This window comes from Notothenia rossii (genome assembly GCF_949606895.1).
Source record: "Notothenia rossii genome assembly, chromosome: 11".
Taxonomy (NCBI): Eukaryota; Metazoa; Chordata; class Actinopteri; order Perciformes; family Nototheniidae; genus Notothenia; species Notothenia rossii.
The window spans coordinates 26,173,928-26,197,643 of record NC_136910.1 but is presented as its reverse complement, the minus strand read 5'-3'; the positions used below and the strand labels follow the sequence as shown (position 1 = coordinate 26,197,643).

Here is a 23,716-nt window from a genome sequence, read left to right as displayed (position 1 = left end):
ATGGGCAGATTGTGAGATGGATAATAAATCACAGACAACGTTGTGCTCTCTGATAAGAACATACAATAAACTGGGTCAGCAAATACAGCTGTCTGTTAGGATACAATACGACGGGTATGTGTGGGAAACACTGCGATTGATACTGAATCTTTGTGTTCATGCACCAGATTCTCCGCTCATTTTCTATTTCTCTCCACTCGAAAAACAGACCAATTGGTCGTCATGGTGACCATGTTGCCTTGGTAACACAGTCTCTGTGTGTGTCATGTCTAAACAGGCCAACGGTGAGCTAGAATAGATTACAGTGGTGTTGGTAGAAATAGACTAACACACTCATACATGTGTGTGTTATTTTCTAAACATAGCTGCAGCACAGTGAGGACGTTATGAGATCCAGCTGTCAGATCTACAGGAGAACATGGGAAATATTTGGTGGACATGTTTTTATTAAGGATTTTTTTTTATCTTTACACACAAGTTAGTTTAAAATTGTAAAGAATATTAGATATTGGTTTGCCTTTTTTTGTAATAATGTATCTGTATTTATTTAGTAAAGGCAGGAAACACAAACAAAGACAAGCATTATTTAATATTTCATACGGTCCCACTCTCCGTTAGAGCTGATTGTTTTCCATTTCATCTTACAGTACGAACTTTTGAATTTTTTTGTTGCAATATTTTTTCCAAAAGAAACTGTCTTTGCGATCTTTTTTTGAAACTTCTAAATACAGATCACTCCTTGATTCAGTAGGAAAAATACGTATTTTACTAAGAAAAATAATTGTATTAATTATCTTTGGACTATTTTCCTCCAGAAGCACAAATACAATTTTGGAAGGTGTAACTGTAATCAATATTGGGTGGCTTCAGTTCATTTTCAATCTTGGCAAACAGACGTGCAATGTATGGACAGTAGAAAAGCCAAAACATCTGCTCTTCCTCTTCTTCATCACACAATCTACATAATGGTGATTCTTCAATATTAAAGATGTGTTGTAGCTGTAATCTTTGGAATTTCTCCAGTTGGAAGATTATTGAATAGGAATAACTTGTTTCTTTTTGATTAAATAAGGATTATATTGAAGCAGGACCATGTGGAATGACCTTGCTCTGATATCTGACACTGAGTATACCAGCGATATCAATATTTAGGAGATGAATGTGAGATAAACCTATTTGATATCTTATATTTTAATCTTGTCATTTAAATACCAATCATGTGAAAAGGTTGTTATGCCTCAAAGCTAAATGTCTGAGGTGAGTCCAGGGTTAGCTCCTCCCTCTTACAATATTTGTTTGCAAAGATCAATACGGCTGACACATCCATTTCATTTACTGTTGTTGTGAGCAGACAAACTGGGTTGACTGACAGGTTTAGGTGTGTGTGTGTGTGTGTGTGTGTGTGTGTGTGTGTGTGTGTGTGTGTGTGTGTGTGTGTGTGTGTGTGTGTGTGTGTGTGTGTGTGTGTGTGTGTGTGTGTGTGTGTGTGTGTGTGTGTGTGTGTGTGTGTGTGTGTGTGTGTGTGTGTGTGTGTGTGTGTGTGTGTGTGTGTGTGTGTGTGTGTGTGTATCCTTTGTATAGCTTATGTTAAAATAGGTCATCAGAGCAGGGAAGACTAAAGATGTGTATGCAGACCTCTCTAGCACCGCATTTCAGTGTGCTATTTATAGTGTGGAAGCTGGTTTCATTTAGAGCTGAACAAGGCTGGGAAACTAGAACACTGCAGCAGGACGACACACAGAAATATGTTATTTTGCTTGTAAAGGCAAATGCTACATTTAGCTTTTTTTGAGTTTTTTAAGCTACCGGTACTTAAATGTATATGTCCATACAGTATCTGTAAAGACACTGTATGTTGTCATTTTAAACTGATATTTGAAGCTTTTGCCATTTTTCACGTCTGACAAAACTGTATATGTATGTCCTGATATGATAACGTTTATTTTTTGTACAAGGATAAGGATGAATGAAAGTCAGCTAACTCAGGTTATTAGTTGGATGGATGATACAAATCGGAAATATTTAAATACTTTTAGATTTAGATTGCATTAAAGCTCACTGGAGTTCTTCTGGCTGACAGGAAGTGCCTTCTTTTTCACTAATATACAGATTATGTATCAATACAAAAAGACAGACTTCTGTCCTGAACCACTTAGAAAAAATGCCATTGATATGCTATTCAACTCAATTGAAATAGCTTTATTGGCAATAACATAATGAGATACAGTGTTGCCAAAGCTTTGTACAATTACAACATCTATACATAATATACATTTGGAATGTACTGTTATGTTCATAAACATTTTGAACAAAAGCAAATAACATGAAAAACAATATACTTTTGACTAGAAAACGCAGAAACTATAAACACGAGTTGTGAGTTATTTACTATTTTGCAGGTTAATGCTAATAGTACATTCATATAATACACTAATAATAATAACAAATAAAAGACGTGAAATGTGAGAAATGAGACCTTGTGTAGATGTGTGGGAGAAACTTCTGTAGCAATGGGGAGTCTCCTGATGCTACAGAAGTTGGAGAGTTGGAGCTTTTATGTCAAACACTGATGGTTTATTTGGAGTTACGGCCGGAGAGTTGACAAGACAGTTGGTGTGTCACGAGTTGACACAGCAGTTGCCAAACCAATTCTGAAAAATTCTTTCTGTAGCTCAAGGTTTTAACTAGTTCGGAGTGCAATAATCAACATTCTTTATCAGTGAGACTAAACATTATGGACCCTGAATCTAACTAGAGCTCTCGTCCATAGGAAAGAATGTGCGCCAGGGAACCTTCGTCCCTGAACAGTAAACTACCTCATGGCGGCTTGTGCTCTGTCATAGACTGGCAACAACAATGCGCCCAAGCTGCTCCTCCTTAAAAGAGATAGCAGCAATACCCAAGGCCGTAGATCTATGCCATGGGAAAGGAGACAGTGAGAGGAGAAAATGATGAACCGTGTCAAAGGTTGAATACCTAAGCAAATTATTCCCAAACAGCAGGTTTTCATGCAGGTAATCAAGTATATCAGTGTTTTCTAAATATTACTTAATATGACCTTCACAATGGTTTAATATAGGTGAACCTCATTATAAGCCGCCGTGGCTCAGTAGATCATTCTGATGAAAACAATATTTCCTCCTTAAATAATCCACTCCAGAACCTCAACTAAACTATACACACACACACACACACATGCACACGCACGCACACACACACGCACGCACACACACACACGCACGCACACACGCACACACACACACACACACACACACACACACACACACACACACACACACACACACACACACACACACACACACACACACACACACACAGACAGACAGACAGACAGACAGACAGACAGACAGACAGACAGACAGACAGACAGTAGAGCTGTGTGGTGACGGTGGTTTGCTCTCTTCCTCCCCCTGTCATCTGTCAGCATCATGTATGGGTGCTTTGTGTGTTTGAGTGGAGACTGTGATATTGATATCTGTCCTCTGTGTTTTATCATCTGTTTCATTAAAATCACAAAATGGTATTTTCAAGTGTTCTTCCTTCTCTCTGGCAAACTGCTCTTTCATTCATTCTTCTCAAAGCTCATCCCCTCTTTGCTGCTTTGTCTCTGTGAATGTGTGTGTAGTTCCATAGTGAATTCCAGATGTGCTGCGTTCATATCTGCACTTCCTTTTTATGTGTTTATGGTACAATACATTTTCAGTCTGTCCAGTTAGAGTATGATGGGACAGTTATAGAATGAATTGTTCCCACAGGAATCTGGAATGATATTATGGATAAAATCAGAGGAATTGTGTGCGTTTCTTTGTGTCTACCAGTTGCAAACAGAAAGCCTGCGGTTGCCCTCATTAACATTGGCTCCTCAGCAGGGTTTGTTCCTGTTGGAATAGTTGTATTACTCAGACTTGGGCTATCTAATATTTTTAGTGAACTGTTTTAAATAAGTTTGTGTGTGAGTGTGTTTGATGCCGATCCTCTGATATGCTGTGTGTTGGTGTGTGTGTCTCAGGATGAGGTGGACAGTCTGAACCCAGTGCTAAGAGACAACCATCAGCTCCATGACGAAGTGAGAGGCTGGCTCAAAGACCAGAAGGTGCAGGAGATTTTTATGCAAGGTGAGCTTTTTATTACGCTTATTATATAGCCAAGTATGACTCTCTGTGTTCAATAACACTGCCTGTGTATATAGAACTCTATGCAATATAACCTTGTGCAATTAAACCTTTTGTTTTTCTTTCAATTTATTTACAATCTGTAAACATTACCAGCTCCTTCAAGATTTTATTTTTGGTATAGTCACTTTTTTATTATTTACTGCTTCTTAGTTTTGTGTACAGTTATTTGTATTTTGTATTACTAATGACGTGTGAATACGTGTTCATATGATATGTAAGTCTATTCTTTTTGCTTAGTCTGCACTATACTCTTGCTGTACATTTTCCAGTTGCGGGATGAATAAAGGAATTCTGATTCTCTGTGGATACCACTCTTACAATGTATCTACAGGTTTGTGTGTTTTAGTCATCAGAGTTAGTGACTGCACTGGATCTCTTCTAACAGGGGCAGGCTGTAGCTGGGCTGTAGCTGATACCCCAGCACTCTGACACTGATGAACGCCTTCCTGTTGTTTCAGGTCCCTACTCTCTGAATGGATACCGTGTGCGGGTGTACAGACAAGACTCGGCCACTCAGTGGTTCACTGGCATCATTACACACCACGACCTCTTCAGTAGAAACATGGTCGTTATGAATGACCAGGTACATACACACACACACACACACACACACACACACACACACACACACACACACACACACACACACACACACACACACACACACACACACACACACACACACACACACCCCATTGGTGTTATGTAACTAAGTAGATTTACTCAAGTACTGTACTTAAGTACAATTTTGAGGTACTTGTACTTTAGTTTGACCATTGTATGTTACTTTGTACTTCTACTTCACTACAGTTCAGACCTTAAGCACCTTTCAGCACACGACAACCCAAAGTGCTTTACAAAATAAAATAAAAGACAGTTAAGAAGAAATACTGTGGAAGCACATTTAAAAACAGGCATTTTAAAAAGCAAAGATATTAAAATAAACACAACACGTATAAAATACATGGATAAAAGCCAAACTGCAATTTGAATTTGAACAACTCATCCAAATGCAGCGTCAAAAAGATTAGTTTTTAATCTTGATTTAAAAGTATTAACTGCTGGATTCAGGCAGTTTGTTCCAGATGGTCGGGGCATAAAAACTAAACGCTGCTTCTCCATGTTTAGTTCTGACTCTTGTAACAGAGAGCAGACACGCCCCAGAAGACCTGAGACTCCTGGATGGTTCATAATTTTGCAGGAGATCGTTAATATGATTTGGTCCTAAACCATTCAGTGCTTTAAAAACTAGCAATAGTACATTAAAATCAATTATTTGGTAGACTGGAAGCCAGTGTAAAGACTTCAGAACTGGACTGATGTGATCCACTCTTTTAGTGTTTGTGAGGACACGAGCAGCAGCGTTCTGAATCAGCTGCAGCTTTCTAATGGATTTTTTTGTGAGACCTGTAAAGACACCATTACAGTAGTTGAGTCTGCTGAAGATAAAAGCATGGACAACTTTTTCTAAATCCTGTTGTGACATTAGTCTTTTAATCTTAGATTATGTTCTTCAGGTGATAATATGCAGACTTAATAACTGTTGTAATGTGACTGTTAATATTCTGAGTCCATCACTACACCTAGATTTCTTGCTTTATTTTTTGTTTTGAAGTCTGCCGACTGAAGCTCTGCGATGACTTTTAATCGTTCCTCCTTTGCTCCAAAAACAATCATCTCAGTTTTCTGTTTGTTCTTACTCATCCAGTCATTGATGTGCTCAATGCACTTAGTCAGTGTTGTAATCGGAGAATAGTCTCCTGGTGACATTTTTAAATAAATCTGGGTGTCATCTGCATAGATATGATAACTTAAGTCGTTGTTTTTCATAATTTGGGCCAGCAGAGGTCCTAAGATGGAGCCTTGAGGAACCCTGCATGTCATATTTGTCAACGGTGATGTGTAGTTGCCTATAGAGACAACGTTTTTTCTGTCCTTTAAGTAGGAATCAAACCAATTTAGGACTGTTCCCGAAAGTCCCACCCAGTTTTCTTGTCGGTCTAGTAATATGTTGTGGTCAACAGTGTCAAACGCAGCGCTGAGATCTAATAATACTAACACTGATATTCTGCCACTGTCTGTGTTTAAATGGATGTCATTGAAGACTTTAACAAGAGCAGTCTCAGTGCTGTGGTTTGGTCGAAAGCCTGACTGGAACACATCAAAACCGTCATTTAAAAGCATGAAATGACTCAGCTGTTGAAAAACAACTTTTTCAATAATTTTGCCTAAAAATGGGAGGTTTGATATTGGCCTATAATTATTCATTACGGATGCGTCTAGATTATGGTTTTTTAAGAGTGGTTTAATGACTGCAGTTTTCAGGGCCTGTGGAAAAACACCCGAAGGAGGCAAATTCCTTGCAGGCCCTAGTGGATAGAAATGACACTGGGGGGGTTGTTAGTCTGTCGACGGTAGCAAACAAGGCACGTGCGTTGTTTTTGTTTTTGGCAATTATGTCAGAGAAGAAAGACTGTCGTGCCTTTTTTATTTCCTGATTATAGATGCAGAGTCTCTCTTTATATATTTCCAAGTGAACCTGGAGATTTGTTTTTCTCCACCTGCGTTTGGCTCTTCTACACTCTTTCACTTTTCTCCATGGAGATATTTTCTTGCCAGATACTTCCTTTATTTTAATGGGAGCAATGGTATCCATGACATTTGTTATTGTATAATTAAAATGGTCTACTAGCTCATTTACTGAGTTGTTAGCATGGGCAATTGAGGAAGAACAATTTTGAACAAACATTTGCAGATATAGTTTAATGATTACCAATATGATCAACATTTAAACATTAGTAACCTGAATTTAATTCACATGCTATCCAGTAGTAAATGATGGACTTAAAACTAGCTGCACCTTCACCAGCTTTCATGAACACATCAATACATTAATAATAGGCGACCCTCAGGTTCCCAGGCCTCTACAGACTGAGCTACTGCCCCCCAAATGATATCAAACTGTACTGACACCAGTTGACTCTCAGTCTCTGTTTGAACATAGCCATATGATTTCAGCTACCAGAACACCTCACCACAGTGTAGTATGATCACTCTGAACTACTTGTTCATTAATATCCAGCACCTTTAAAAACAGGAGATGATGATGATGGTGATGATGATGATGATGATGATGATGAAGAATAGACTGAGTGTAAAGTGAATCTGCTGTGTGTTCAGGTGCTAGAGCCTCAGAACGTGGACCCCTCTATGATCCAGATGACCTTTCTGGATGATGTGGTACACTCCCTACTGAAAGGAGAAAACATCGGTATCACCTCCAGAAGACGGTCACGATCCAGCACCAACAACAACAATGCCCATGTGAGTACACACACACACACACACACACACACACACACACACACACACACACACACACACACACACACCGAAAAATACACTTAAAGCTTCCTAGCGGTGGCACTAAAGAGGGTAAAATCATATTGAACAGTTTAAGCTGTTTTATATAGTAAACATGTAAATAAAAAGGTTTGACACAGAATGGTCACATTGAGTACATCTAAAAAAAATGAACTGCAGCTTTGCATACAGTCAACAAAGCTAAACCCTCCATGATATTGCCCAGTGGCACTTTTTTTCATGATTGATTGATCTGCTGAATATTTTATAAATGTATGACAATATTAGTATATGTTTAGCTACTATATGCATGCTCTACGTGTGTAGATAGATGACCAATGATGTGTTTCTGTCATGGTGTGAGACTCCTGCAGGTTTTACATTGGCCAACCGTTCCATGTACCTCAGCATTGTCCCCCCTGCCTAAATATTTCAAATGTACAGTTTAAAAACAGGAATTCCAATCTAAAGCGGATCTATTGTTGTTTCTTAAGTCAGGCCATAGTTGTGGTTCTGTTTTAATTCTTTGTCTAATTGTTCTGCTTTCCTAAGGAAGATAGTTTTAAAGTCATGTTCTTATGTGCTTCCTGTTTAACTTAACGTTAAAACTCATGCAGACATACAGTCCACTGTTTCGCTAGTTACTGGTCGGCTCCTGTCATTTACTTGTGAACCAGACTGAACACCTCTCCAGTCATTAACACAATCTCTCCTTGTCCCACCTTTGTTTTTTTCTTGTTGTTTTTTACACATTAAAGATGACGGGCGGGAGACCCAGCGGGACCACCGGCAGCACTCAGGTAACTCTTCCCAAACTTATGTTACAATCTGTGGAGATAATGCTTTATTGAGAGCATCAAAAGAGTGTTCTACACTCTTTGCGTTTTGCATCAACATAAAGAAAGATCCTGAGATTCACAGAATAAAAAGTGAGTGCTAAACAATATAAATGCCAGTACAAAGGAGGACAGAACAGTTATCAGACTATCTGTGGATGCACACAGATAATTATCTGCCGCAACCCTAAGATGAAATGTCACAGTGAAACATTTAAAGAGCAGCTTCACCCAGGTCTGAACTCCTGCCTGCGCTACCATCTAGTGGCTGCTGCCTCTCCCACACTCTGCAGCTCCATCACAGCTTGGTGTGACCACACATGGCCCCAGCTGTGATGATGGATGTTGACAGAAGTGAATCAACCCATAGAAGTCAGTACGGCTGGCGTTTAGTGTAGTGTGGAGCTGCTCTTCAACTCAAGTCCAGTTTGTATTTCAGCAGTGACCTCTGCTGTTTGTTTAGACGTCAAACAGTAGCAGTGGAGCATAATTGCAGATTGTAGGTTGGGGAAGTTAGTCCACTACAATCATCTCAATATTAGCATTACAACTGTGTTGGAAAGAATCAATATCAAGACTTCCAGGGACAATATTTATACTTTGTTTCACACAAATTACTGTTGAGTTAAGCTTCAGAAGTCTAATTTACTTCACTGCAAAGACTTACAAAGTATAACTTCAGGAGAAATGTGTACTCGTGCATCAGTAAACAACTTTGTTCACAAACATGCCATAGGAACATTTTTAGAATAAACAAGTTAAATCTTACAATTTGTTTCTTGTGGCTCTATTACCTGACTTTGAATGTGTGATGAGTGTAAAACATTATGTTGTGTTGGACTGTATTACATTGAATTGTATCCATACAACAGAGGGATGGATTACTAGCGACACATCCAATAATACACTTTGTAACCAGTGTATAAGGCTCACCAAGCTTAAACTAATGCAGTCTAATCCAACAGTCCTGTTAACAAAAAAAGAAGATGCTAATGTTCACTTTTTGTTTTACCATCTTTACAGAGGTGTTGATTACACATTGTGGTTATTTTGGAGAATGCATTTTGTGCTTTCTTTGAAAAGTTTTTTTAATATTTATTGTACTTTCATAAAAATCTCAGTGATGTAAAGTATTGGAAACATCTCTCAGTCAGTATTGAAGTCTAGCAGTGAAAGTATATACCAGCTGATTGTCAAAAAACACTAAAATAACCATTGTTATTTATGGTTATATGCATTGCTTATTCACTTTGATATTGCACTCACAGCTGCATTTTGACATCAACCTAGGACTCTAAGAACATTAGCAGCATCCCAAAGTCTTCAAAATGTATCCATACAATGTTAACAAAAACACAACAGAAACAAAACAAAACAGTAAAAACAGTCATTATAAACTTTATGTCTGCATTACTGAAAAACGTTTGGATTAGACTGCATTTGTTTAAAGATTAAATCCAATAAAAAGAAAATACAAGTTGAATTTGTTGCATGGTGATCATACTGGATTGCATTAAACTACAGAGTTGTATTAAATAAACAGGCATGTTTCTTTGCGTTATCTAACTTGTGACTTTATTAAAACTTCCAGAGCCATTACACACGAGCCCAGGCCAACAGCCCCCGTCCCATCATGAACTCATCAGGCCCCAACCCGAAAGGTTCCCAGGGGACCCAGGCCTCGCAGCAGCAGAGCCAGTCACAACAAAGCCAGCAAACAGCCAGCCAATCACACAACTCGCCTGGCGGCAATGCGAGGGAGCAGAGAGAGCAGCGCAACGCCCGCTCCTCCAGGAGGAAAGGATCGGACAGCAGCGTTCCAGAGGAGGACAAGAGAGAGGAGCCCCCAGCCAGAGGTGAGGACAGGCCGCACGCTAGCAGCTAGCTTAGCTCCAGATACTAGTCAGAGGCTTCCTACCATCAGAATCACAATCAGAATTGCTTTATTTTTCACACGGGAAGGGAAATTGACACCTTGCTACATTAATCTTAATATTAATACAGCAAAATGTGTATGTCTGTGTGTGGCTGTGTGCATATTAGTTGGGTAATCTCCAGCAATTCCGTAACCGTGGAGAGCGGAGGTTCGTTTCTCAGCGGATTTGTAATCTATGAAGGGTTTTAAAAAAAAATAGCCCCCATGCCCCTCGCAACATTTTTTTAGAGCCCTAAATCCAAAATGACTGCCACCACCATAGGTTGAAAATGAGCTTTTCAATGTTTTGGCCTACAATGTTGTTCAAACAATGGTTTCTGGTACTTTTTGGATTGAAGAATTCATATTTGATGTTGTTTTGATGATTTGACCTATATTTGACCTTCAAATCCAAGATGGCCGCCGATTTTTTTAGCTCCAAAAGGTTGATTTTTCAACGTTGTCGTAGAGCCTTCATATTAGGCTCTAATGAAAGCTATGCTCATGCTGAGTTGAGTTATAAACAGTAAAACAACAAGTAAGTACACAGAGGTGATCTCAAAGGTAAAAAAGGTCAACATTTGTGGCTGATGAGAAACAAACCGTTGCTCACAAATGTCTCATTATGTTCACTAATTTATGAATGAATTCAGTTGAATTTGATGACAAATGTGTTTAATAGAATACAAGGTATTACACAAGTAATTTAACAAGGCATTTAAGTTAAATTTACAACATTACAATAGACCGCTACTCTTCATCTGAATCTGTTGAACCTCCACACTTACTCATCTCATCATCGCTACTCTCATCAGAAAAGTCAGTACGTGTGAGCTGCTGGGGCAAAGGGGGAAGGGTTTTACGCACTGGTCGGCACTTCCCATTCACAAGTTCCCAGCCATGACCAATGGGAGAGGGATGCTCAAGCAGATTGTAATGCAGCTGGCAATATGCAATATAATTTCTCCTTTCTACATGATGGTCCAATGAGGAAGGTCATCCTTATCGTTGACAAGGATGATGTGGCTTGCATTAGCGTGGCGTGAGAAGATGATTGCACAGATCTTTTCAAGGTAGTCACTCCAGAGGTACTCTGAGCCTTCACACTTCCTGGCCTCATGGTCTTCAGGTGTGGGGGTGGCTAGCCACCAGATCAGCCCCATGACCACAAGCAGGGCTCGACATTAAGGACTGCCCGATGACCTGGGGCCATCTAGTATTTAGCTCGGGCAATGAAGCCTCACCTTCTGGTTGCCCGATCGGGCAATCTATTATGCCAGTATTATGCAGCTCACGGATCCAGTTATGAGGGACCCGACAGTAAAACTAAACATATCTATAACTAGTTCCGGTAGTTTGAGAGGTAATTAAAATGGCTACGTGTGATATTCTAACCTGAAGTGTGTGTTTTGTCTGCTCACCGCTGCATGTGATCATGCGGAGCTGCGTGTCGACTCGTCAGCAGCAGGTGATCTCTCTCTCCCGTCAGTTTAGATTTCACTCGCGTTTATGTCCATATTGATCAGATCCAGCTAGTTCTAGCTAATGATAGGACTACCTGCTTATTAAAAGACACCTAAACAATAAGTGTCGCTATGCAACCGGGTGAGGCCACAAAGTATAGCGCAGCATTATGCATGCCCAACGGAACCCTGAGGCATTACCGACAGATGCACAATCAACCTATACAGGACATCTCTTTCTCCACATTAAGTGTTAGAATTGACTATTCTTGTCTGTCACATACTCTTCTTGTCTGTCACCTAAGTGGCGCAACTGAAGCGGTAATGCGCTAAAGGAAAATTATTTTGACCGAAGAGATTTAGATTTGCCAGCTAACGGGAACTCTGACGTCGCCATTTTGTGTGCTTCGCGGATGCGCTCGGCTCCTCTCGGCTCCTCTCGACTGCTGCTCGGGTCTGCTCGGTCAGCTTCCGGATGAGGAGGCATTCGTTCGACCCAGCGCGCTGGTTGGACCAACTTACAGTAGATAACATTACAAACATTTTTAACAGGGGCCATAATAGTGTAAATAATGTTTGTTTTGGCAGTTACAACTGAATGTAATGTTTTCTACTTTTTTATATCTAGGAAGACATTTGCCTTCATCAGATGGAAAGTGTCTTGACTCTTGACCAACAACTTAAGTATTTCTTATAGCTATGCAGGGCATTGCAAGAGAACAAACACAAACAAGAACAAACAAACAAGTGAAATTAAGAATAAAATTGAAATTGTACAATATAATATTGTGGTGGTTCATCTTATAATTCAGTCTAGACAATGCACCAGACAGCATCTAAGGCCTGCACAAATCTACATTTTCTAGGGGAGGCCCCCCAAACCCTTCGTGCCATTTCGTCCGCGGGTATTTTTCAGGGCAATCTCTATTGGGCTCAGGGCCATCTGTAAATTAGCTTAGATGGCCCACAGGGCCATCTAACAAGGCTGTAGTGGTCTCGTGGATCCTCAATAATTGGGTCTAGGTTGAAGAGCTCTAACAACTTGCTCTTAACAGTCTTGCGCATTGACCCATCTACACTGTAGAGTGAAAGGCACTCCTCAGTCACTCTCCCCTCAAGGGCTGACTCAAGTTGGATCAGACCTGATCCCTCTACAAGGTCCACCAGGGCTGCCAGCCCTGATCTCTCCATCTGGGCCACCTTCATCAGTGCACCAGATGCTGCACAGATCCTTTCACGAGCTGAATTCAGCTTCTTGTTCCTGTGGATAATTGCAGTGAGAGGCTTGATCTTGGTGAACACTCGCTTTTGCATGAGGGTTCCAGCTTGAGCTTGGCCATGTGGAAGTGCGGTCTCGAGGTCATGCACTAACTCCGGTGAGGCAACCAGGCCAGACTGTAGTGACCTCAGTTTAGGTGAGAAGATGTCAAAGGGCTCAGCATCAAAATCCTTCATGCATGCCTGCAGGTCCTGAGCTGCCTGCTCATCCTTCCTCATCCTCGCTGGCTGGTATTCAACATGCTTCCTATGGCGACGCTGGCACTTGAGGTTCCGCTTCAAAGCAGCCTTTATGATCATTGAAGAAGGCCATTTGCTCATCTGTCAGCGAAGAAAGCATTGCCCAATAATCTGGCAACCACCTCCCATAGTCATGGTTGTCGTAGGCCATCAGTCCAGGCAACATGTTGTATGTTGATGACAGGTACTCTGAGCCATTTCTTGTATGACATGCATCAATATTTTGTACAAGAGGGTCAGACATCTCCATGAATGAGATGCAGAAGTCTGCCATGTCTGTGCCAGGTTTCTCATAAACTCTGGTGATCCTTCATGCCATCATCATCCTCAAGATTACTGTGAGCTGCCTGTAGAGCCTCCCGAGTGCATTGCGCAGCGTTGAGGTTCTTCTTTATGTTCTCTGATAATTCCTCATGCTCCAGAATATTTGTCAGTCGTTGCTGAATCAGAACCTCTCTCCAGAGCAGGATTCAGCGCACGCCCCGCCTGTAGTGCTTCCCTCGTAGTGCTTGTTCAACAGACCCCTCCATTATTACCCCTGCTGTGACCAGAGTGTCTACCATGCCAGATCCCTTGAATCTCTTGTAGATAGCATAGATGTAGCATATCTGCTGATGGAAAGCACCAATAATTGAGATGAGGAATTTGTATTTGTATTTATTTATAGAATACAAAACATTAATCTCAGCAAAGAGAAGAGATGCAATATGCCAGATTATAGCTAATAGCTCATTTCCATCTGTGGTCCTCAGGCAGGTTCATAACAATCAATAAACAAATACCGTAATTTTCGGAATATAAGCCGCAGCAGCTAAATTGAATGATGTGTACATATATAAGCCGCACTGGACTATAAGCCGCAGGTGTTTTAAGGTTTAATTACCATATGTAAGGGTTCGTGCACAGAGGGGATTGTCGGGAAAGAGATGGCTGTTTGAGGAAGCTCCCATTTATTAACATTTCAATAAACAAGTTGCATATTTGCATAACGTATTCAAGTGTTACCATTTAGTGCAATAGTAGCTACAGAACATGTACTGTGCTGTGTAAACTGTACTGTATCACATAGCGTTTCAGACACACAAACTTTTCAACTTTCAAACTTAAACGGTGCGCTCCCAGCGCACGTACCGGCAGTGATCTACAGCAGTGGTTTTCAACCAGTGGTACGGGGACAAACTGTCTCGCTCTCGTAATGTCTGTCTGTCTTGCTCTCGTTCTGTCTTTCTTACCACTCTCGGTTCCACTTTTACTTTTGCGCGCTACCTGTCTCACTCTTTTCCGGCCTCCAGCTTTTCCTGCTGGAGCCCGCCGCTTAAAGGTGGGGGGCGCGGACCGGCCATAGAGCCCATAGAGTTTGGTGGACTGTAACCTGTAAAATCCATAGATTTAGGAGGTCCCCTAGTGGCCGTTAGCTGTAAAAATCCATAGATTAGCCGCACCGTTATATTAGCCGCAGCGTCGAAAAATGGGAAAAAAGGCGCGGTTTATAATCCGAAAATTACTCTAATAACATTGCATGATCTCTATCAGTCAAACAATTTTAAAAGCTGATTTAAGTACAGCTCAATAAATTAATACATAGTACACTTGAAATACACTTACATGATCTCGGTCACTCAAATAATTATGATAACCATGATGTCATACACTACTGACTTGCTTGGAGGTTCATTGTAGGTTTTGTGGTAGTAAGGCTTGCTCTTGTTGGGCAGTGTATGACGGCAGGACTGGGCACCACTGTATGCCGGAACTTGCTGCTCATGAGGTGTTGGTCTTGCACCATTATTGTCTATGCAAGACAGTGCATGTATCACACAGCGAGCACGCTGCAGAATGGTGCCGTCTTGCTGCCAGGGGGGCATCTGTACTGGTGAACATTTGTCAGCTCTTTACACTTTTGCTTCAGCTGTGCAGAGATTTCTTTCTTCTTGATGAGCCTTACAGCAGGCTCTTCATCTGGCTTCTTTTCATAGCTCTCTGGCTACATGAACATAACATTTGTTCGATGGGCTCCAGTTGAGTTGCCTGTCATGGTATCAATCTTGAAGTCATCGTTGTCGACGATCACAATGGCTGGCTTGCTGTCTGCAATCTCCTGTGGGCAGGTTGCTGAGGCCTCAAGATCCATCAGAGCCCAGTGGTCATAGAGGAGAAGTGTGTCTGCATAGCTGATGCTGACACCACTCTTGTGCAGAGTTTCTACCAGATCTTTATTCCTCGTCATGCCATGGACATTGACGCCCATGTTAATAGCAGTGGTAGTGCGCTGTCCTGTAATGTGGTAGGTGATCATGGAGGCCAGACTGAGTGTGGCAGGGCTAATGTCAGCAGTTTTTCTCTCAGGCTGTTTTAGCCAGGTCAAAAGCTTCAACAGCAACTTGCATACCTCTTTGCCTTCCTCGAGATGATCAATGCGAGGTGGCCAGGGGACAGTAGTTGTGTCTTTGATCTTCTTAGATAACCGCTGTGCCAGGTTCTGGAGCAGCTGCTCACCACTGATGCCAAGGGATGAGATGGCAGCCTCAATGTAGTCACCTTCTCCCCCAACATCATAGACCCACTGGCTCTTGCTTATTTTATTTCTCTCTTTGAAGCCTTTTGTCTCTTGATACTCATTAATGACCAGGCCCTTGACATCACCCACTTCATAGCCATAGTCACCGACATTGCGTTTGTATTCTGCTAAAAGAGACTGCAGTGAACGGATCTCTCGCTCAGTGAAGACGATGGAATCAACGTGTCTAAAGAACAAATTCCTTGCCTCTGAGAGAGACACATTCTTAAGATGCATTGCATCATCTGGCTTGAAGTGTGTCTGGTTGATGTACTTCCTCCAACAAGCATGGTGGTACATTACATCATTTGCGAAAGGATCAGACGTTGACTTGATGAGCCGTGTGTCCCCATCTTCTATTTAGAGCGCCATGCTGAGTGGATGTTGAGTCTGAACAGTGTACCCCGCACTCTATTCGAGTGCTTCATGTCCCCACACTGCATGCACCATACACTTTTTCTGGGGTATTTTTACTTCCTGTCTCTGTTGCAGCTTTCACACCAGCGCTTTCCCTTTCTAGCTCCATGCTAGAGCTTTTCTGGTTCAGCTCCGGTTTCCCTTTTCTGCTCCCGCTTTGTTCACACCACCCAGAGCCCGACTAGAGCTGCCGCTGCTGCGTCGTGACGTCACCGTTTACATCGCTGATTTCCTCCCCAACGACGTTACGGCGCTCACAACAACAACAATGGGGGACTGCGTCGGGTCGATGATTGTGTTGCTTTTAATCATACAAAGCCAGATTAAATTAAATAACGACTTCTCCAACCTTATGCTTTTCTCCAGAGTGCCGTGGTTCATTTTTTATGAATGTGTTTCAGCGGCATTTACCGACCGCTGCAGTGCTAGCTGCTCTTCCACGGGAGTTTATTCTCCCGTTAGCTCCCGGTTAGCTCACATTGCAGCGGCCGCTCTAAAGTATTCACTGTCCAACCGTCACACAAGCAGCTGATGCATATCCCCAGTTCCCCTTAAGTGAATGTGTGTCAGTCGGACTTGACGCTGTTTGGCATCAGATTGCTGTTATGAAAGTTTCTCTGGTATAAAATGGGTGATGTTAGCATAGCAACCGAAGCTAAACTGACTACTTGCTATTGCTATCCTATTGTGGCATAAGCCGTTTTCTACAGGCACATTTTATCGGCGTATTTTTATTATGATTCTACTTGCGATAGTTGGACACGACAACCTGTGCAGCCCATGTATTGATTCCATCCAATAGCTGCTATAATACAAAACAAAACGTCTGCCTCTCTCCACAATGATCAATAAGTGTGTTTTTTTTTATAAGTGTGTGGTTGCCTTCTAATCACTTTGCTCAGCACTACTGCTTGTAGGCAGGCATGACAAGACTCTTCAGTCGACCCATGTTCAGGGGAGGTGGGTTTAGTTTCCTGCACGCCTCGACGTAAGAGAGACGTAAGCGACGCCGCCTCTGAACTCCGAAGCTCTTGCCTCTTGACCGACAATTTTTTGGAGCTGGAAGTGAACCGGATTCCGGAGCTAAGAGTCGGCGCCTCTGCGGTGTGAACAGGAAAAAACGGTACTTTTCAGGCTCCAGCTCCGACCCGGTTCTGAAAACGCGTTGGTTTGAAAGGGGCATGTGTTTTCCTGCCTGTGTGATGGATTCCTGAAATAAAAGCTTCTGTTATGTCTTCCTGGAAAGTGTTTCCGTGAGAGTTTGGCCCATTAGTTGGGTCATCTCCAGCAATTCCGTGACCGTTGAGAGCGGACGTTCAACAGATTCAGATGAAGAGTAGCGGTCTATTGTAATGTTTTAAATTCAATTTAAATTCCTTGTTAAATTACTTGTGTAATACCTTGTATTCTATTAAACACATTTGTCATCAAATTCAACTGAATTCATTCAGAAATTAGTGACCATAATGAGACATTTGTGAGCATATAGAGCAACGGTTGTGTTTCTCATCAGCCACAAATGTTGACCTTTTTGACCTCTGAGATGACCTCTGTGTACTTACTTGTTGTTTTACTGTTTATAACTCAACTCAGCATGAGCATAACTTTCATTAGAGCCTAATATGAAGGCTCTACGACAATGTTGAAAAATCAACCTTTTGGAGAAGAAAATTTGGCAGCCATCTTGGATTTGAAGGTCAAAAATAGGTAAAATCATCAAAACAACATCAAATATGAATTCCTCAACCCAAAAAGTGCCAGAAACCGTGTATTGAACAACATTGTAGGCCAAAACATTGAAAAGCTAATTTTCAACCTATGATGATGGCAGCCATTTTAGATCTAGGGCTCTAAAAATATGTGCCCACATTTTTGTGAGGGGCATGGGGGCTATTTTTTTTTTTTAAACCCTTCATAGATTACAAATCCACTGAGAAACGAACCTCCGCTCTCCACGGTCACGGAATTGCTGGAGATGACCCAACTATATATTTTCTTTATATCTGTTGTTGCTCAGCATATCACAGGAGATAACAGCTGTTGTTTTTGATCATTTAAAATGTCCACAGCGAATCCACAGTAAACAAGTAGTATCTTTGTTTTGGTCTTCATTTTATTGAAGTTCTTTTAAATAAGAGCTGTATTTTGTAACACTGTACCACATGAAAAAATACAAGTGTCCACAAAGCCATACACCAGTGACCACCAACTGGCGGCCCGCGGGCCACATCCGGCCCGCCAGACATTCTCATCCGGCCCGCACGATGGGGGGTGACTGTGGCGTTGGCGGAGTGGTTACTGCGTTCGCCCCCCACCCATTTTCTTTTTACAACGTCTCGTGAGTAAGGTGCAGTACCGGAGTCGAACAGAGAGGCAGCAGATGCGGGACAGTAGACTGCGTACTGCGAAACCTTCCCTGCATTGAAGAAGAAGTGATCCTTCGTTGTGAAGAGTCTGCCTTGTGCGCTCCGCACCACAGCAAGTAGCCCCGCTGCGATAGAGTCAAACAGACAGGCAGGAGCTGCGGGACAGTAGCCTAGAAGCAGGGTTGGGTTGTAACGGAATACATGTAACGGCGTTACGTATTCAGAATACAAAAATCAAGTAGGCTAACTGTATTCAGCTGGCGTTACATTTGAAAAACAAGTAATCTGATTACAGTTACTTTCGTAAACCTGAAGTAATACATTTTGGAATACTTATTGGAATTATTGGTGGAAAAGATTCCTCACAAAATATAATATTCATTACCGGCAGAACTGTGTGCACACTGCACAGCACTGCAGCATGTCTGTGAGCAAGAGAGAGATGCAGCGTGTCTGTGAGGCCCCGCCCCCGCACGCAGATGAGAGAGAGAGATCTCTTTTAAAATATATTGAAAGTTAGAAACGGAGATGGTTAGATAACATGTGCAAGATAACGTTTATGGAGCATTTATTTATTGTTGAAATGATGACATTTCATAACTGGATCAAATCAAAGTGAATGGCCTGCTGCTGCTGAATGCATGGGGCAAGTGACTGGAAAAAGTTTTAAAAGTTATTACATCGTTTCAGATAATAAATAATAGTGATAATTAAAACTGCGGTCGCACATGTGCGCGCAGTGATGAGCGGGCCCTCGCGTCTGTGTGCCTGTCGGGGAGGGCAGCCGGTCGTCCCAGCGTCGAGCAGATCCGCGCGAGTCCTGGGAAATGAGCCGTTTCTCATTTCTATAATCTTTGCGTCAACCCGGAAACGGATGTTGGCGCGTCGTCTCGAAGGAAAACACATTTTTGTAAAGGGTCGTCAAGATTCGATCATCGAGGAGGCTGTCTGGAGGAGCCGTAACTGAGGATACACTGATTTAGAGGAGAGAGGAGAGAGGAGTCTCTCTGGAGGAGCTATAACCGAGGGTACACTGAAGTAGAGGAGAGAGGAGTCTCTCTGGAGGAGCTATAACCGAGGGTACACTAAAGTAGAGGAGAGAGGAGTCTCTCTGGAGGAGCTATAACCGAGGGTACACTGAAGTATTCTCCGTCGTCGATTTCAGCCAACAGTGATGTTTAAAAGAGACGTGACACATGGCTCGACTTATGTCAACGAAGCACAGCTCTGCAAACTGTTCCCGTTGTGATTATAAGTTATTTAAGATGATCAAATGTGCATCAGACTTTCTGCCCTTTACCGTTTGTTTACTCACTTATCAGATCTCCCCTGGATGTTTGGCTATTTACTTTTTTAATACAACTGTCTACAATTGTAACATTGTGACGCGATGTTTACAGTGAGAACAGCTGCTGAGGTCAGTGCAGAAAGCAGAACAGTGTGTATAATATCGCTCAATAATATGAGTGGATGTGGCAGGCAGACAGGCAGGTTATCTGTCAAAAATTGTATATTCTCAGTTAGTCTATGAGCTCCCCGTTTGAGCAAAGGACTATTCCTTCTCAATGTATTATGACATTGGATAGGGGCTGAACTTGTGCTGGATTATAATTTTTCCGATCATTCCCCTAGGAGGAGTTCGCAAGAATGTGCTTAAAATGCATGAAAAACACGCATTTTTAAAAATGGCCAACTTCCTGGGGGGCGGGGCTAATGAAAGCTAGCTACAAATATGTCCGCAACTCTATGAGGAATGTCTGTGCCAAAACTCGTGAACTTCTGAGAAACTATATATTTTTTAACATTCTCGAAAAGGTCGTGGGCTTTGACGTGTGTCCCAAGTTTTGCGTTCCGAAGCACATTTTAGCACATCGTCATAAAAAAAAAGTACAGGCCACGCCCACATTTGTCATTCGTTGTGACACTTTAAATATAAGTTCATACTCATCCCCAGAGCATGTCTAAAAAAAATAAAATGATTTTGTCCATCAGTTCATGAGTTATACATTTGTCATATTTTTGGCGCCCCCTATAGTCCAAAATGAAAATTACTTTTTGTGCTTATTCCCCTATACAGACTGAACCTTACCACAAAAAAGTGTGTTTTTTTGGTACATTGTTGATGAGTTATGAGCATTTTTATCTAAGCCCCGCCTTTTTGCAAACACGTTTAGAGTAGAGCCACATTTATCGACTGAACATGCTCATTTCCTACGATAAAGTGTCTGACCCTCCAGCGATGCTGTATACTGAGTTTGGTGTTGAAAAACAAAAATTTGAAATGTATGTGAATATTTAACTGTTTTTAAAATTATGCTAATTAAAAGGAGGGGAGGGGTTCAAGGAGAGCAGGTCCACCCGAATAAGTGTGCAAAATGTCAGGTCATTCGGAGTTACGGTGCGACTTTGTACATCTTTCCAAAAATGGAAATGGCCATAGGTGGCGCTAGAGAGCATGTTGGACAATTTGAACACATTGAGTCCAGAATATTGTATTTTTCACCGATTCTGGAATCCGTGCAAAATTATACAACTTTTGAAGCATCCTAAAGACCTCAAAACAGGAAACGCCAGCACCATAATAAGAATAATACCACCAATAACAATAGGTTTCCTCGCACTTCGTGCTAGGAAGCCGTCGGGTCCTAGCACATCGTGCTCGGGCCCTAATGATAATTCATTCTATTTAGGGGCGCCTTTCAAAGCAGCCAAGGACACCTTACAATTCATAACATATTCCAAGGAAAGGTTTTAAGACAGTACAAAGAATGCAGTCCGGGTGATGTTTTTTATGTGGGGTGCAGATGAGAGGGAGCTGTCCAGAAGGAAACCAAGATGTTGTGTTTGAGTTCTTGAAAAGCCATTAAAACAGTAAAATAAGTGTCTCCTGTTCACCAAAACATACCCATCTGTTATGGAAAAATAAAGTATTCCAAAAGTATTCTAAAAGTAATCTGAATACGTTACTTTTTTAAGACACGTAACTGTAACTGCATTTTGATTACTTTCAGAGCATGTATTCAGTATTCAGTAACTGATTACATTTACAAAGTAACCCTCTCAACCCTGCCTAGAAGTGATCCTTCGTTAGCGTGAAGAGTCTGCTAAGCCCCCCCCCCCGGTCAACAACTTCAAAATTCTGGGCTATATCAAAATCGGCCCTTGGACAAATGTAGTTGGTGATCCCTGCCATACACTAACGTAATATCCAAGAGAATTATAGGTATTCCAGGCTGTTCTCAAAGCAGCGATTAAATTAAATTGACAATTCTGGATTTGAATTTATATCCATCTAGCGGTGAAGTGTTCCTAAAACTGCACCTTCAACATACAACACATTGAAGTGCTTTTGGTTTATGATTCAAACAATTGTATCACATAACTGATTTGCAAAAATGGTTCTAAGGAGAGCATTTGTATAACTCCTAATCAACAATAAACAACAGCAGGTGGTAGAGTGAACTCAAGCTGTGATTGAAAAATAATTTATTTTTCTTTTCTTATCCAGAGTCCAAAAAGGCTAAGCAGGCAGTAAACAAACGCAGGAAGGGCGAAGAAGAGGAGAAGAAGGCCAGTCTAAAGAGGCTGAAGACGGACATAACCTCTGACCTATCAGAGAGCAGCGACTCAGAGAACCCACTCAACAAGAGGGCTGCCCTCTCCTCGTGCTCTTCTTCCTCCTCATCCTCCTCCTCATCCTCCTCATCTTCCTCTTCCTCCTCCTCAGAGCCCAACTCTGAGAACGAGCTAAAGACTCGCATCAGTGATGTGAAACAAAGCGCTGTTTCCAAAAAGGAGGAAGAGGAGAAGCCGCTGATGCCGGCCAACAAAATGAATGATTCCTCGTCTCTCATTGGTCGCCTATCCCCGTGGGCGGAGCTTCAGGAGGACACTAAGAAGGGCGTGGTTAAGGAAACGAGCAAAATTACAACAAAGGAGGAGGAGGAGTTGGTCGCGGTAACACAGATCACCCAGTCTCCACGGCAACAAACGCCTGTGATGCTTGACAGTCTTCAGGCAGGCAGTATGGAGAGCAGCAAGAACACTGTGAAAGGTAGAGGCATATTTACAGTATACTTTAAAAAGGATTACAGCACAATTACTAATGAGATGTGAACAGAATGTAGTCAGTAGCCTGATTCACTTATCACAATATTATGGTCACGTATATTCATTACTTTTGGATTACCTCAATACCAAATATGCAAAGTTCTGCCTTTCAGCTGTAAAAATGCTGTCAAGTTGTCTGATTTAATCTTGGAGCAGCAGTAGTACCCATATCAATTATATTAACAAATGTCTCGGTTGTCGTATGTTATCACTTCTTAAGCAGAAATTAAATATTGTTTGCTTACTCCTATGAAGAAAGATCTTCTATGACTTTTTGTACTTTTCTGTACTGAAAAGTACAAAACATACAAAGTAATGGGAACTCAGCGGGTGATATTATGTGTGTGCTTGTGCAGCATTATAATATAGTTCTTTATTTTAAAATATATTTTATAAATGTCATCCTGCAAAATATTTGTGTTCATAAAATGCACATGTATCCTAATTCTGTAAAGCAGTTACTCCCCAAGCCTGGACAGTATTCTTACAGTATAACTATTTTTGCAGTGTCCTCTCAGTCACAGACGCCGGCGGTTTCCCAGCCCGGCGGCGGCGGCGCTGTGACCGACATCACAGAAGAGGCTCAGGCCACGGTGCACCAGGAGAGCTCCGAGGCGGTGTCAGCGCTGCTCGCCTCACAGAATGCAGAGTCCACGGCACTCTCACCTTACCTCCCCCTCAACCCCTCCCCTGTGTCCTCGCCTCCCGTCCCTCCGTCTCCTTCGCTTTCAGAAGGAGGCCGCAAGGCAGAGACTGAGCCTTCCGCACAGCAGCAGCAGCATGGCCTTACAGGAGGCGGCACGACAGCAGTCCGGAGCTCAGGAAACAAGATGGAGTTTGCTCCCTCTGAGGTCATCAGGTGAGAACAGAAGGCTTCAGTTCAGTTTATAAATATAGCCCCTCTGAATGTCCTGATATGCTGGCTGACTTTTGTAGTGAGATAGAAAATCTGATTCTCAACATGGTACCAGATAT

At 41.9% G+C, this 23,716-nt stretch overlaps 2 protein-coding genes across 5 annotated transcripts in view; one reads left to right on the top strand and one right to left on the bottom strand.

Moving 5' to 3' along the window:
- LOC307024606 (uncharacterized protein) overlaps positions 1 to 23,716 on the bottom strand; it is a 402,876-nt gene that overhangs the window by 315,438 nt on the left and 63,722 nt on the right. The window lies entirely within an intron of this gene.
- Positions 1 to 23,716, top strand: part of jmjd1cb (jumonji domain containing 1Cb) — a 136,538-nt gene that overhangs the window by 81,511 nt on the left and 31,311 nt on the right. For all 4 annotated transcript variants that reach the window (XM_079659352.1, XM_079659351.1, XM_079659354.1 and 1 more), the window contains 7 exons: positions 4,031 to 4,136; positions 4,655 to 4,779; positions 7,377 to 7,520; positions 8,318 to 8,359; positions 9,987 to 10,251; positions 22,140 to 22,685; positions 23,249 to 23,600. In XM_079659352.1, coding sequence (XP_079515478.1) covers positions 4,031 to 4,136; positions 4,655 to 4,779; positions 7,377 to 7,520; positions 8,318 to 8,359; positions 9,987 to 10,251; positions 22,140 to 22,685; positions 23,249 to 23,600 — 1,580 coding nt within the window. The remainder of the gene's footprint in view (positions 1 to 4,030; positions 4,137 to 4,654; positions 4,780 to 7,376; positions 7,521 to 8,317; positions 8,360 to 9,986; positions 10,252 to 22,139; positions 22,686 to 23,248; positions 23,601 to 23,716) is intronic.